General features: G+C 34.7%; 1 protein-coding gene across 1 annotated transcript; it reads left to right on the top strand.

The window, feature by feature from the left end:
- The first annotated feature begins 3,492 nt into the window (after window positions 1–3,492).
- LOC121391042 (peroxisomal membrane protein 2-like) lies at window positions 3,493–14,938 on the top strand. Its single transcript, XM_041522805.1, has 5 exons — window positions 3,493–3,694; window positions 6,089–6,196; window positions 8,110–8,275; window positions 10,833–10,952; window positions 13,035–14,938. The coding sequence occupies exons 1-5, from the start codon at window positions 3,591–3,593 to the stop codon at window positions 13,113–13,115; spliced, it is 579 nt and encodes a 192-aa protein (XP_041378739.1). The 5' UTR covers window positions 3,493–3,590; the 3' UTR covers window positions 13,116–14,938.
- The last annotated feature ends 2,829 nt before the right edge of the window (window positions 14,939–17,767 follow it).

The following is a 17,767-nucleotide window of genomic DNA, read 5'->3' as shown; positions in this document are numbered from 1 at the left end:
TAGGCCTACTATTATATACAGTTATAAATATTAATATCTATTTTGCATTTTATGGTACCCATTATGTCGGTCATTATGTAATAATGTGTCAGTACCGTAACGGGAAACTATGCTACGGTACCAATTGATATTACGGTACTGACTACCTTTTACAGAAATGACACTATGTTTACTTAAAATGCATAGCTATATGCAATGTTTCATGGTGCCATATCCAACACGCCATTCCTTTTTATATATTTATATGGTCATTTAACTGCCAAATTCACAGAATCCATTGCAAATCTGCGTTATGGTACCGACGTTGATTAAACACAGCCATTCTACATTTAGTAGCAAATTGGCAAAAACTTTGTAATCATCCAAGCTATTTTGCCTGCGGTGCTCATAAAATGCATGTGTAGCAATGACAACTTTCAAATGACAATCTGATTAAAATTAGCTCTACTGGTCTAACAGTAATAGTGGAGCTAATTTTAATTAGATTATTCAAATGATTACACAATAACTTTATTAAAATCAACATAGGTTATATTAATGTTGCCTCTGTTAACGTTGCGTTACGGTAGGCCTACTCTGACATGAAACTTGGCAACAGAGTAACATTTGCCTCCCAAGCATTTTTTGTAAATGAAATTGATGTTTAATATGAAGAAAATAACTTTTAATAACATCAGAAACTGTTTTATTTGTTAATGATATCCACCCATATCGATAATAGACCTGATGATATATCGCTTCCCCCAAACATGGCGACATGGTGATTTTGCTGACACGTTACAGCACTAACATCAACAACAACAAAAAGAATCATAATCAGCGAATCTGAGAAACAATATCTTGGGTAGAATAATGACTATATATTTAAGTTACTGTTTAGTTACAAATCATGATTATTGCAAAAAGTAGCTCCTAAAAGCTGGCGACATCAATTTGGGACTTTATCTGATAATGACCCATATATGCTGTCCAGTCTGAGGAAAAGTGCATATCAATAAATCAATATGCTTTAACTTTAATAATCGATTAAATTGATAGATTTTAACAATACATGCGTTTTTTTATATTGTTAAAGTCTGGCGCAAAAGCACAGGCCGTAACGGAGTTATTTAAACCCTCAATGCGTTTCCTGAGAATAATTAGGTCCATCGTATTGATGTTTTTGTTTTGTTTTTGTTTTTGTTTTTGTTTTTTGATTATTTTTTTTACCGTTGGACACTATTCCTCGATACCATTTTAATATACAACATGATAATTGCAGTATTTTTAATTTTAACGCCGAGTTAATTTAGCGGGATAGCTGCTGTTATATGTGTTTTGAATTAATAGACCTAACATGTTATAATATGGTCAGGCGATGTAACCTCAAGCAATCTGGGAACGGGTGCATATATGTATACATCGACAAAAATATTCGATGAAGTACACATGTATATCCATATGCCTATAAGACGGGGAGCATCGAGTTTTGAGACATCTTCGAAAATATAGGCATACTAGACATATAATTATACGTACGTGCCAGACGTATAATTCTGGGCGTCATTAAAGGCATACTGTCACAGATTTAAGGACTTTATTTCGATAAAATTGATTTTAAAAAATCAAAATTACAGTAATTTTTACATACTAAATCTGTCTATTGCATCACTTTAACTACACCATGAAGGAGTAAAATCCATGTCAACCTTCTCAGCAATGTTAGTTTTTGAATTATGGACCATTGCCATAATTCAATTATTTTTTACAAAATATCATTAATAAGTGGAGTATGGTGGTTACATAGATGATTGAATAAAATACATTTAGGGACGGATCCAATATATATATATTTGTAAGTAGCCTAATACTTTGTTAGGCCATGTAATAGGTCAGTGGTCTGTGACAATATGCCTTTAAGTATCTTAAAACATGCCCAATTAAAACAAATGCAGGTAGTTAGTCACCATGATATATAATTTGACATTTCTAGATATTGACCAAATACGTAAAGGGTTGAAACACGTTTTTTTGTCGGAATGCTGGAAATGGTAGGGGTGGCGAATGGGTTGGTGAAAATTTACGTTATCTGGAACATCTACCGTTTAATAAACTTTAATGCTTAATATATACATCTGGTACATAGTTAAATGTGTTGCATTTAGCACTGCTGTAAAATAATAAAACATTTTTGTTGTTTAATGGTGTTTCGGCATTATAGGCCTACCACAACCTGGGAAATTTTTCAATATTTTGGTGAAAATTTCCAGTACATATGCTACATACGTGATCGTCTATATTTTCCAAAACAAAATAGAATTGTTCTAAAAAAATTTTTAAATGATATCAGTCTGACAAAGAAAATTGAAATCGGATTTATAGCGAAAGCCAGGAGCAGCAGACGGTGACCGTTTTGAAATCTAAGATGTTTTTTCCTTTTTTTAATGATTCCAGAGGCGGATCTAGAGGGGGGGGGGGGGGCCGGCCCCCCCCCAATTTTTTTTTGGCGATAGTTATAATGTTATTATATATTAATTTTCATTGTTCTTACTATCCCCCTCCAAACCTCCCCCAAAGTTCCCTTGGCATTCCATCTCATGTCACGCCCCCCCCCCCCCCCCCCCCCCAAATGGAGTATCTGGATCCGACACTGGATTCAATCATAACATAATTACTATGGCTGAATTAAATTGTTTGTGTTTTCCTCTTTAGCAATACAAAATATTTTAATTAATATGCGCATAGGCACTACAGTTAATATCACACGATACAGACAAGTGGAGTGGTAACAAAATAGAATCATAAATGCTGGGGCTATTTCAATATTTATAAACAATATTACGCTGCCATCACGGATTGTGTTGTTCTTCAATGTTTGAAAAATGTATCTAACTAGGAGGGATGCTGTAATATTTTAGTTCTCAACGGATGTTCTATTATGACATCTAATGCATCCGACCACTAGCTTAGACTTTGTTTCAGAAACTTGTATAGGCCTATGCACCATACCACCGTACCAGGATAGGAGAGGATAATAGCCTACATATCCCGTTTCCCCCACATCCACACACAGTTAATGACATCACCTACAGGCACTTAATTCTATGCCTGTGCACGGTGTGTGTGTGTGTGTGGGGGGGGGGGGGGGGGTAGACTGTGGAGAACGGAGATTTTATGGAGTAGACTGGAGAATGAAGATTGTTTTTTTTGTGTTTTTTTTTTTTTGGGGGGGGGGAGGTCGAGTAGACAGGATCATCGAACCTCCAAACCCCCTATGATATAGGCTACACAGGAAATTCCGAGTAGGCTACTTTAAATAGCAGCAAGATTTTTTTTAAACAAAGTGAACAAAAACTTGTGCGCGCATATTTTAAATATATCAAGCATTTTACTACATTTTAAGTCAATTCCGTACGATTACCGGCATAATCATTACTTGTTTGTTAGGGAAAAGTATATTATCAAGATCTCATATAACGCGAGATTTTCCGATATTCAAGATGTCAGCCTCCATTGCTTGTGGTTCAAAGTTTTTAGCTTGAGATATTGTTTATAAATGTATGACCTAAGCTAGTTGTCTTTATTCAGCAATTAATTTTAACAAAGCAAAGATGAGCTGGAGTAAAGAGAAAGATGACAATGCCCTTGACAAAGCATTGAACACCTACTCTAAACTTATACAAGAAAGACCAGTGCTAACGAAAGCTATAACAAGGTAGGCGTGATAGGCGTGGTCTGCGTTCAGCCACACAGGGGGGGAAAAATCTCTCATTGGACTGGTTTATGTGCTCCGCATTAAACCGAATTACCATTTTGTAAACCAGTTAGTGTCTCATTGTCGTTTCTCTATAATAGACAGAACTCTCAGGCGAAGTCAAGAGGTTGTATCCACGATATGCGTGCTTGAACAGTTCTCTGATGGAAGCATGCCAAAAATTACTCCCACCACTCACACACGTTGTGGTTGAATGCAGAACTTATCTATGTTCACCCTTCGATTTTTTGCTAAACACTAAATGTTTGCAAACTATTTGACTGGTTCCCGAAGAAGTCATTCTGTTTAATGTATAGCATAAATGTCAGTCTAGCAAGTGTTATAAATAAATGACTGACTAAATTTGGACCTCATGTAGCCAAATGCCTGTCAACTCGACCCAAAACCTACGTGCCCTAAACTAACTTGCCTCAGTATTTGGTTAACTCACCCCAGTGGTTGGCCAACTTGCTCCAATCCAATTTTACTTGGGACGATACATTAAAAATGGACAACAAGTACTTTAGTGTGTCATTTTATTTAAATTATTATTAAACAGGGCTGGCCAAAAGTGCTTGTCCGCTCGCTCCAGATGAGTACAAATTTGCTTGGATGAGCAACATTTACAAGTCAGTCGTCTGCCAGGCAACCAAAATTTCCTAACACAAACTGCTTCTTTATCCCTTTGCTACACTCTCTCCATCCATCCCCTATACACATGAAATATGTGTGTGTGTGTGTGTGCGTGCGTGTGTGTGTGTGTGTGTGCGTGTGTGTATGTGAGGCTCCTGATTATTATATTGAGTACCATATTTGACCGGAAATAGGCTCACGTCTTTGAATAAGCACCACTCCTTTTTGAAGGCATTTAAGAAATTAGGCCTTTATTCATGGTATTTCATGTTGGTGTCTGTGAAGTAAATTGCCAAAAACTTTGAAGGATCAAGAAAAAGCTGTTTAGAACCTTACGATCCAACACGTTACTAAAATTGATAAATAGACTCTTTGTAAAGTTAGTTTTCGCTTTGTCTATCTGAGCTCGCGCAACACACATGTGACATAAACGAGGTCAGAGAATTCTCACTGCACAGTAGTTTTTTCACTAATGTAGTTTCGTATTACGAAATTAGGTTGTCAATCTGCAAGTTTTTGCATTTGTGTCCCAATTAAATTGATGTATTAAATATACATGCAAATGCCAATTAACATTTAATTAACTAAATGTTAAAGAACAGTGAGTAGTACACGTGCAGAAAAATTTGTAATGGGATCAAAGCAGTCTCTCACATCGAGTGCACCAAACGCCAGAATTTCTAAGGAAAATTGAGGGTATACTCCCCCTGAAAATTGTGAAAATTAAATGTCCAGAAATGCAATGTCCTTTCATTCTACAAGTAAAATTCATCCTGAAAAATAGGGGGGTATAAATTTTTTTAATTTAAAAACAAAACATCTCTTTAATACATTCGTCCATGATGACACCCCCCCGCCCCCACCCCAAAAAAACCCTGCAAAATTAATGTTATTCGGAATCACTGTGAAATCATTTACTCAAAGTAGCATATTTTTAATTCTCATTCTAAAGTAAGGTGTTAAAGTACAAAAAAAAAATCATAAACTCAGGCCAATATTTTTTAATTTTTAGGTTTACGAACAAGAACTTTTGTGCACAAAGGTAGGAGGAAGGAAAAAAAAAAAAAATCTGTTTGGGGTGTATCAGTAGGGGTAAAAAAAAAAAAATCTCACTGTTACCTTACGAAATGCGCCACAATAGACTAGAATGGTAACTTTTTTTTTCTTTAGAACTATTTATGGAAGTCGGTGGCAAAAAAATAAAAAATAAAAGTGACTTTTTTTTTTTTTTTCATTTGAGCAAAATTTACGTCCGAATAATAATTTTTTTTTACATCCGAATAATAACAAAAATACTGGCCTCATTTCCAATTTTTCTTCATTCCGAGAGCAATTTTTTTTTTGACGTTCACAAATTAAAGGAAATAAACATATTTAGTTATACAGGGCTTTGTATGATGTGAAATTGTTTGACAGTACATTTTAATTTTGATTTAAACTGCTTACATTTTGGGACGAGTTGATTTTTTGTGGGAAAGTGAAATTTGCGAGTTACTTGCCCGATGGGCAATTGAAAATTTTAGGATATGGCCAGCCCTGATATTACTGTGAAACTCTGCTTGTAGGTCTTATTAAAACTGGTCTGATATCACGCACAGTGATGGTTTAGGGGAAATGAAGCTACTACTTGGGTATGTGTGTGATAACTGAAATTGACCAGTTTATTCCTGTATCAAATACATGTATGTATGCATCATGTTTTCATTTGTTTCTTTCTTTCAGTGCCTGTATCTCATCTCTAGGCAACATTCTTTCACAGTTGATTGTTCCAAGTTCTCAGCTGGGTAACAAGATAGCATGGAGAAGTGTCTTATCATATGCTTCCTTTGGGTAATTATGTGTTCATTGTATATTACATTTATTATAGGCTTGTAAGTTGTATCATTGTTATATATCCTGACTGTAACAATAAACTTGGTAGTTTTCATAAAAGTCTATTTTCAGTCTGAGACACTGACCTCATTGCTTCAACTGTTTCTTGCCACTTCATACTTACTTATTGTTCATACATGTAGGTTTGAAAAAGGGGCCGGTGTTACTACTGTTACTAAATAATAAACTTACTTGTATCATGCATTTTTATACGCCCATCTATGATGTATGGCATTGTTTGTCCGTCCATACGTCCGTTTGTTAACTTTTCTTGTCCGGACCATACAGATGCATACAAGACCACCAAATCTCACGTGTAGGAACTACTTGGGATGGCGGTGTGTCACATACTATTACTAGGTCACTGTGACCTACTTTTCACAGTCTACTGCTCATAACAGTAAATCCTTGTCCGGACCATATCCTGCATACAGGACAAACAAACGTCACATGTAAGGATTACCTTGGGATGGCGGTGTGTTGTGTAGTATTACTAGATCACTGTGACCTACTTTTCACAGTCTATTGCACATAACAGTAAATCCATGTCTGGATCATATCTTGCATACAGATGCATACACATAATTAGAATTGAATCATACCTGTAACATATTCATTAAGTTCTATGGTTCTCTATCAAACTCCTGACGGGCGTATCATGTCCACCGGTACTTTTGTTTTATTTTGTTAGAGCTTGTGCTCTTAATACTATATCGTAAATAATACAGTATTATACACATGCTAGTACATATCGTGATGCATGCATGTACATGTATATTGCATTACAAACATTCTCATACTACCCCTCCCATCCCTACCACAGTGATATATGTACAGGTAATCCTATGACTACCACCCCTTCTAAAATTACATATTGCCCATCCACAAATTCCCCCTTCCCTGTCATAGCGTTGTACATGTATATACCTATATTTTGACTAGCATTATAAAACTTCTGTTTGTATTTTTATTTTTTATTTTCTGGGGGTTTTTTTTGGGTGTAAATACTACATTAAAATATCACGTATTACTATTTTTTTAAAGAAATAATTGTTTTGAAAATATTACATAAGACTTTACAATTTTACCCCTCCCTTCTCCATAATATTTTGTAATTCAACATAAGATAGCCCCATTCTCTTCCACAGACATGTAGTGTTGCATGTATAATTGTTGAACAGCTTGCTGATACAAAAGAAAGAACGCACATTTTAATTACGGTTATATGGCATCAGACAAAAGGTTAAAAACCACACAGATAAATACTGCCACTCTGTGGGCTACTATTGATTAATTAGCAGCAAGGGATCTTTTATATTATACACCATCCCACGGTGAATAATATGTGCAAACCACAGCTGGAACGACAAATAGCCGAGTGGGTCCACCGATGGAGATTGATTCTAGACAGACTTTGCATTATGTGAGGGCTATGTCCTACGCCACGCTCGCCAATATGATTAAATCATGACTATATGCAGTCTGAATGGACATTGTTCACCTTTAAAAGGTATGAGATTTTAAATGATCACGGACTGGTGATGGCAGTGTCCCATTTGATTATGGTCAAAGTTAAAACAATAGAAATACACAGGCAAAATGGGCAGGCCTGAAACTTTTCCACCATGTATTTCCATCATTCTATCCACACTATTACCGGTAGTCATAACCACTCTTATATAGATGTTTGGCAGTAATGCTAATATGAATAAATGTTATGTTTAATTCAGGCAAAATTCAGCTTGTCCCCTTCCCCTACAAAAATGATGACCCATATTCATCTGTTGTTCTTGCAATTTCCTCGAGGCCTCCGAGTACATATAGTTACAGTGTTATAATTCTGCATGTCTAATATTTGTTTTGTGTTGCAGGTTTTTCATCAGTGGCCCTGTAGTTCATCACTGGTACAGACTTCTGGAGCACCTAGGTGGCTCAAAGAAGGATTCCACTGTGGTCATAAAGAAGATATTGGCTGATAGACTTTTATTTACTCCTCCGTTTATCTTCACATTCTTGTATGTGATTTCCATTTTAGAGGTGTGTATAGTTAATAATTAAATTTCCCTTACATTCATTACACCAATGGTCCAGACGTAGCAACGGGAGTTTGTTCAATTCTTGATGATTGTGAAAATTATGTCTTCAAGGAACATCATATCTGATGACATCACTTTATATACACAAGTTGTCTTATTCAGCTTTATTGTTTATGGAGCAAAAGTAATTCAAAATAAGGTATGAAGTTTTAGTGTTATTATTAGCAAGTAGCATTCAAATTTAATTATAAGTATTGTCTGTCATTTCTTTTACGTTCATCTGGGTATGAACAAAAAATATCATCTGCAAACTTATGTGAGAATGGCTTCGCTGATTCACACAGTTTGCAGATGATTTTTTGTATTCATATCCCAATGAATGTAAAAGAAATAACAGACAATCCTTAATTGGGACTTGTCATTTGCCTAGGCCACATAGTTATTTTTTTTCACCTTTACGAAGTAAAAAAGGTGAGTTATAGGTAGTACTTTTCTGACGACAGCAGTGGCTGTGACAGCGTCAGCTTTTGCATAAAGGTTTTGCATTTAGATCAGCTTCTCACAAAGTCTTAGCTCAGTAAAACTTGGTTTATAGTTGCACCTATGGATGTTCTTCACAATGCACCGAAAGTTTATGGTAGGCAAGACATTTAATTCTGTGGAATTGAAGTGTTGATTAACCAGTAGCTTAACCTTTCCACTACCAAGTTACAAGTTTCCATGTTTTACTCACATTAATTTCTACGTGCCTCTTGTTTTTTGTAATGGCTACACTACAACTTGAATAAGTTTAGGATGTATAAATTAAAATGTAATAAAATAAACGTCCATTGACTTTTTCTCACTCAACTCACTGCCACCATTTGCATTGCAGGTGTTGTTGTGGGGTTTTTTTTGGGGGGAGGGGCTGTTTCTTCTTACAAGCAAGGATATATTGTATGTTCATTTAATTATGATTATCTGTTTTCTTTACAATCATCATCAATAATTCATTGTGATATTTATTTTTGAGCTTCCTGGGATATTCAGTGAAGTGAAGTGTTGTAATTGCACTTTGCACATGCTTTGACCTTTTTATTTCTGTTTTCACGATTTGATCAGCCTTTATGTTTACAACAAAAAGGTTTTCCAACACATATTTCATCATGTGTCTGATTGGTTCTTACCACGGACTAATACTTGTATAGTTAATGTGATGTCACTTCAATGTTTGAGTTTGTAGTGTTGATGAGAAGGGCTGAAAGGTAATCCTGATAAATGGAAAAACTGCTGAGACAGTGGAAGAATGAAAGAATATACCCAGTACTCCTGTAAATTCAGATAATTTAATCAAATAAAATGGGGATTATTAATTCATTATTGATAGCTAAAGACATTTTATTTAGCCTTCCTTCTTAGGTTATTAGTAAAGTATATTCTGTTTATCAAATTCCATCTTTTTAAAAAAATATTCTGTTTTAGGTTTTCTGTATGTTATTTTCTATTAATGTAAGGCACGTTAACTTGAGGGGAATTTCTGGCTATATTTATTGCTGCAAAATGGCAATAAAAAGGAGAAAACAGAACTTAATAAATAAAACAAACAAATTAAAAAAAGGATTCATTTTTGAAACAATGACATTTCACTTCCTTACTGTTTTATACAAGCACTGAATTTATACGGGTACTGAATCTACATTACTATGATTAGTACTTGGGGAGTGTGAAATAGTTTATACAAGCACTGAATTTATACGGGTACTGAATCTACATTACTATGATTAGTACTTGGGGAGTGTGAAATAGTTTATACAAGCACTGAATTTATACGGGTACTGAATCTACATTACTATGATTAGTACTTGGGGAGTGTGAAATAGTTTATACAAGCACTGAATTTATACGGGTACTGAATCTACATTACTATGATTAGTACTTGGGGAGTGTGAAATAGTTTATACAAGCACTGAATTTATACGGGTACTGAATCTACATTACTATGATTAGTACTTGGGGAGTGTGAAATAGTTTATACAAGCACTGAATTTATACGGGTACTGAATCTACATTACTATGATTAGTACTTGGGGAGTGTGAAATAGTTTATACAAGCACTGAATTTATACGGGTACTGAATCTACATTACTATGATTAGTACTTGGGGAGTGTGAAATAGTTTATACAAGCACTGAATTTATACGGGTACTGAATCTACATTACTATGATTAGTACTTGGGGAGTGTGAAATAGTTTATACAAGCACTGAATTTATACGGGTACTGAATCTACATTACTATGATTAGTACTTGGGGAGTGTGAAATAGTTTCAGCTGTTACTGTGTTACATTTTTTTTTTAAATCAATAAATTACACATTACGTCAAATGTTTTTGATAAATTATCCCTTTTAAAATATCTATTGCGTTTCTGGTTGTCCTAGCATTTCTAGTAGCTTAAAATGTATTTTATAGCAAACAGAAAAAGTACTACCTTGGGAACATGGGTCAGTGACATTAATAATGAACAATAGTGATCATAAATATCGGTGACTTATATTATTATTATTAGTTAATTTTTCAGGGTCATGGCCATAAAGGGGCAATGCATCGAATCAAAGAGGTTTACTGGTATATACTGAAGACGAATTGGAAAGCATGGACTGCAATACAATTTTTTATTATAAAATATATCCCAATGAAGGTAAGTAGAAATAGCAAAAAAACTACACTGAATGAGTCCCCATATGATGACACTCCAAAATGTTAATAAAAGTCTGAGGAATAAATAATTTAACAGATCAATGCTAAAAAGCTATTAATTTTACGTAAGTAAATAACATGTGATATTTTAAAAATATGATTCATTACTTTGAGAAACAAGAATGCAGTCACATTTTTGTAAGTTGTTGGCAAGAAATATTTAAAAAATGGCACTGCCTATTCAGAAACTAATGTTCAGATTTACAAAAGATGTGTTCGTGAACAATTTGACTGGTACCACATTCTTCTGTCATATCACATTCATCTAATGTTGGGCATAAACAACAGTCTAGCAAGCAACTGCAATCACATATCCTTTGGCTAAATATCCTTGTTAATTATTAAGTGCGAGTGCGAATAATTTTTACATGCTCATATACCACTAGAGTTTCAAGTATGTCCGTCCCGGGGCTTGTCCCGGGACAGGAATTTTTTTGAAATTTACATCCAAAAATTAAATAGTGGGCCTTTAAAATTTTGATGCGCATCTCTAATATAATTAATAAAGAAAATTCTACTCATTAAATTTGGTCGCTGGATTAAATCGGGTAGTCAAAAAGAAATTAGATAAGATCAGTGGCCTGACTTGGGATGGAGGGGAGGGGGTAGAGTTGAAAATAGGCAGAATTTTGACATTAGTAATTAGTAAAAAAAGTAGAATTTAAAAAAAAGAAAGAAAAAAAAGTTACAAGCCAAAAATAAAAAGAATTGACTGCTCGGTCGAATATTTATATAATTTGGAGCATTTTAGAAGGACAGTCCAAAAATAAATAAGAGAAAGAAGAGAGGATCAGACTATTTAATAATATAAAAAAAAAAGAGTAATTTCGACCCTTAGGGTGCACAGCATGTAGGAACGAGATGGGTTGCATCCCGTCAAGAAAACCCCTAGATTGACAGTCAATAGACGTTGAAGGTGTAGTGCTGTGCTGAAATACAGATCTTGAGAAGCCGGATCCGTCTGAACGAGAGAGAGAATCAGACTAGGGTATAAGCCCAGTCTTCATGGGTTGGTATAGTGGTGCGGACGGGCCCGACTCCGGAGGATACGAGATGGTATCACAATAAAACAAAGTAAAGTCTAGAAAAGAGTAGTAGGGGCCAACCCCGCTTCCTATTTCTTCTCAGAGTGGGGCGGTCAATCTTCCAGCGCTGCTAGGACAGGCTCGGACATGTAGAGACTAAACGCGAACAACCATGGCATTCTACAGAATGACCGTCATACGCGTCACAAAAAAAAACAAGTCAACATAGTCATGGAGAAATGACGTGGAGGCAAGGAATCTCGCTAAAAAGAATCCAATCTGGTGTTGCAGACTGTCGAAACGAGAAGCGTTCCAGCGGTCAATCAGTTCCAATGGTTGCATACATCCCAGTAGAAAACTTCACTTCGCTGACAAAAACAACAAACGTGAAGGATCCCCGAGTCAAGCCACGAAAGCACGTGCCGTGTGCACAAACACGTCTTACCGCGACGAGCTCAGACTGGGAATGTTAATTATAGAGGGCGGGACATGGCCCACTGGTAAAGCACTCGTTATGATGCTCGATCGGTCAAGGATAGATTCCGTCGGTGGGCCCATTGGACAATTTTTCACTCCAGCCAGTGCATCACAAATGGTATTTCAAAGGCTGTGGTATGTGCTATCCTCTCTATGTGATGGTACATATAAAATATCCCTTTCTACTAATGGAAAAATGTAGCGGGTTTCCTTTCTAAGACTGCATGTCAGAATTACCCAATGTTTGACATCCAATAGCTGATGATTAATAAATCAGTGTGCTCTAGTGATGTCATTAAATAAAACAAACTTTAACTTTGTTAATTGTAAATTGTTAAATATACTTAGTCTAGTACTCCTGTTTTGAAAAGTTGACTTGATAGATCAATAGAACCTTTTGTAAATTAGGCCATTTATGTTCAGTAAGTGTTATCTTTAACAGTTTATTACCAGTGACATCAGAAATGGCAAAAAATTAAATAAAAAAGATTTATATATTGTTTTGTTTTCTTTATTTTCAGTACAGAGTTCTGGTAGGAAATTTTGCTCAGTTGGTGATGACAATCTTCATATCCTACAAGAGAAGACAGATGTCATCCTGAAGGTGATAGAAGCAAATGTCAGTCAGTTGTCTCATGGTCACCAATGACGATACCAGTCACATGTCTCATGGTCACCAATGATGGTACCAGTCATATGTCTTATGGTCACCAATGACGATAAACTGGATCAATAGAGATAGCAATACTGTACAGTGCAATGACCAGAGAAGAGTTACATCAAACAAAACAGTGTGTCTGTATCCTGACCAACTCATAACAATCACCTATACATGTACTTAGATTGAACAAAGACAAATTCGCCATTTTCATCTCTCTTTTAAACATTTTGTTACGTTAAAAAATATCAATGAATTCCTGACTGTAACAGTCAAGTTAGATTATAGCAAACCAAATTTTGTTGACAGGGTTTATATGATAAAAATCATTACATTCCATGCTCAAGTGCTATGAATTATCTATGTGTGTATATATATATATCAAAGTGACATTCTGTATTTCTTTTACCCACGTGACTTAATCAATCAGGATTAGTAATGCGAACACTGATATACTTATCATATCCAGATAGGATCGCAAAGGACATGTAATGTAAAACTGGTTATGTTGTTTCTTGTTTTCAGTCATTTAATTTTCACTGTTGTGCCGAGAATTTCAACTTGTTCATAAAAAAAATATGGTTCTGTATGTCCTCATATTTAGAACACAATTCTTTCAGGTCTAATTGTCATTACTTATATTTTGACATGTTAGGTTTTTAATAATATTGTTTTAATTCACTTTTAAAAGATCATAGTTGTGGTGCTCAAGGCTTCTGCAATATTGTTTCGTGGGTGTGATGTTCCAAGTTAGACGACTCCACATTCTATAGTTAAATGGATCAGTCGAGATCAAACACAGCCGCGGACATGAGACTGGTAGGTACAGGGTTCGCAGCGCGGTACAGACTCCCATCCAGAGTGAGTTTTAACGACTCGGTGGGTAGGTGTAAGACCACTACACCATCTTATCTCTCACTAACCACTGACAATTAACACTGTCCTGGAGAGGCAGCTGAGATAGCTTAGGTTTGAGCCCAGGACAGCGTGCTTGAACTTTAATTGAATATAAGTACGAAAATAAGTTGAAATAAATAAATACAGTCTTTCTTTAATCTTGTTTATGACATTTAAGTATTATTAACTCAAAAGTCATTACCAGTAGCAGTTTAATTTGTTGATGTAAAAGTCTCCATGTTGGCAAAAAAAATTTATTCTTGCATTTTGAACAAATGAATGTTTATTGACACATCAGTGTCAAACAAAGGTAAGTACATTATGTATATGAATATGATTCTTGCATTTTATATGAATAAATGTTTAACGTCACCCCAGCACAAAAATACACATCAGTGTCAAAGTTAAGAATCTGAATATGATTCTTGCATTTTGAATGTAGACTGAGGTACATTGTGTATTAGTATTGGTAAGACATAATTTATGTAGCACTTTAGTTATATTTAACTTTGTTAATGTACACCAATATTGGTTTACATTCTGTATTAGTTTTGGTAAGGCATTTGTACTGTGTAGTATTTGAGGTATATTTAACTTTGTTAATATACACTAAGATTTGTTAACATTGTGTATTATTATCAACACGGCATTTGGGTAGCACTTTGTTAATATACACTGTAAGTTATATAGAAGCATCACGAGGGGAAAATGGATTTTTATGTACCTTTCGGCTTCGGGTAAAAGAGCAAATTTTATGGCTATACCATCACAGGTTTTTTTTTTTCCCCCCGTCTTGAAACAAATTTTATATATAATTTTATATTGAAATTAGTTTCCGGCATACTTCGTAATTCACCCGAATCATTACATAATCCCAAATGTTTTCAAATTCTTTTCAAATCACTGGTATGATTTTGCAAGTAATGTTGTGATTGGTCGAATGAAAGGTCAACTGGACATGAGCTCTAACGGGGTGCTGTTAGATCCACAGGTAATAGTAATTAACCAGTGGAGCTAATTTTAATTAGATTGGAAAAAATAGTTCCATTGACAAGAACAGTTATTAACTTCAATTGTCTTCAATATCTCATTGTCTGAAAGAAATATGAATTAAAACACCTATCACAATAAACAACAAAAATGTTGAAACCAGTTGAACTCATAATTGGCTGATCATTGGCCTAGATGCACTAATCATAGAGGAGTCATCATTTTTAAAAACTGTATCGACATTTTGGATGGTACAGTTTTGGAAAATGGATGTATATTACAAGTGTATTTTATAATTAGAATAATCACATGCGACTTTGTATATTTGGTTGATTACGATTGTTATTTTTTTAATTTACAGTTTAATGTGCAATCCTGCTACATGATTTAAAAGAAAATGGTATATAATACAAGTAAAATATATGAAAACATTAGGGTCTCTATGGGTACTCGAGCACGGGCCGAGTCTAGCAAAACTAGAGTCTGTTCACAGGATTAGAGTACTAGAAGTGAGACAGTGTAGAGCATTAATTACAGAAATAACTAATCAGCAATATAAATAATTATAGGATTGTTTGCTAATTTCTCTTTTAAATCTGGCCGTCCGTCCGTCACAATACTGAACGTATTAACAGGTTTCTAAGTGCAATACATTGGCATGATTTGGCATTCATGTTCAGCGCTGGAATGAGAATGCATGTTTATTTTACTTTATTTCTTAGTCTCATTGTCATCTAGTGTAAGTGCCGGGTTTGACCCTCGAGTACTAGAGTCCAATATTTTGTGGACTTGTGGAGGCCCTAGTGTACATAAATGTATGTTAATGGTAATCATTTAAATCGTATAATGAATCATGACATCATCTAATTACATTAATGTATATCATGCCTACCAGTATGTTTTGTTCTTAGCATTTGCAAAATTTACAATTCATACCTTGATTTTTATGGATAATTCTTGAAAATATACTATATAAAATGTGGATGTAAATATATGTACCAAAAGTGCAATTTAATTGCCTGACATATGCAAGTGTACAGTGCATAAATAAATATTTTGTTCTTATTGTTTGGCAAACTGTTTTGCTTGTGATTATGATGCTTCCTAGGTAGAGAATGTCATGCACTGCAGATAAATGTCTAAAATGGAGTCGGGTCAGTTTGGTTCAATGTTTGCTTTGTACATAATAATTCAGAATTTTCTTTGGGTCATGTTTTGTACCATGGCTAAGTACAGACATTAGACGTGCAATTTGCTCTGTGATGTAAAAACAATGTGTATCTGCATTGCTTTGTAGCTCTGCTGTGACATTCATCAGCAGAGCTTTTCTAATACCAATTTGTCTGGTGCCCGTCCATCAACTTTTCCTCAGAAGTCCATCTTCTCCTACAGTTTTGGTTGAATTGTTCTGAACCTTGATACAATGATTCTCTGGGACACCCTCCACAAACAAATAGACATTTTGAATTTTTATTAAATGTTTTTAAAATTTTAATTGAAAATTTGAAAGTATCTTCTAGAGTTTGATCGAATAGTCTGAAACTTGGTACTATGATTGACTGGGGCAGTCTTTATAAACTAATAAATATTTCTAAAGAAATATTGAATTTGTGAATTTTTATTAAATTTAAACATTCTACAGTAAATAGAAATTTAACATTGAAAATTTAAGTCTAGTTTTAGTAGAAGTATTCTTAGGGGTAGTCTTCACAAACTAATAGAGAGATATTTTGGAAGTTTTAAATTTGTATTAAATTTAATAAATTTAAATAAAAATTCAACATTAAAAATTTAAAAGATTTAATTAATTAAAGTTTGTTTTGTTTAACAACACTAAAGCACATTGATTTATTAATGATCAAGTATTGGATGTCAACACTTGGAATAGTTGCTACATTTTTTCCCATTAGTAGCAAGGGATCTGTTATATGCACCATCCAACAGAGGACAGCACATACCATGGCCTTTGATATACCAGTTGTGGAGTACTGGATGAAACAAGAAATAGACTAATGAACCCACTGAGGGGTTCAATTCTAGACAGATCACACATCAAGAGAACACTTTACTACTGGGCTACGTCCTGCCCTCAAAATTTACTGCAGGGCCGCCGCCCCCCCCCCCCCCCCCCCCCCCCCCCCCCCCCGAAACAAAAAATCCTAGCTACGGCCCTGTACCATAAATAGAAATTTTACCTCTGCTATGACATTCGTCAGTGGAGCTTTTCTCATACAGATTTGTCTGACATCTGTCCGTCAACTTTTGCTTTAAAGTCTATTTTCTTATAGTTTTAATTGTCTGCAATATTTCAGAAAGTTAAGTTTTATTTTTAAAATTTAAACTTAAACGTCCAATCTTATCCTAGAGTTTTGAAGGGATAGTTTTGAAACTTGGTACTATGATTCTCTGGGACAGTCTTCACATATTCATAGAGATATTTTGGAATTTTAAAAATTAAAACAAAAAATTAACATATACAAATTGAAAATTAAATAGCAGAGCTCTAGACTGTTAGGCCTCTTGTAAAGTATGTTTGTCATATTTTGGACTAAATTTACCAGTATAACTTTTGCAATGTCGACACTTGTCTCCCTTTTTTAAATATATGACATCATTCATTATTTTTAATGGTTTCTTTCTTTCAAATTATTTTTTTCCGAATTGTATATTTGCTACACTTTTCCCCCAAGTGTTCCAATTTTATGGTGG

Source organism: Gigantopelta aegis, chromosome 3 (assembly GCF_016097555.1).
Source record: "Gigantopelta aegis isolate Gae_Host chromosome 3, Gae_host_genome, whole genome shotgun sequence".
Lineage (NCBI taxonomy): Eukaryota > Metazoa > Mollusca > Gastropoda > Neomphalida > Peltospiridae > Gigantopelta > Gigantopelta aegis.
The sequence above is the reverse complement of the archived record's forward strand: the minus strand, read 5'-3'. Positions and strand labels throughout refer to the sequence as shown.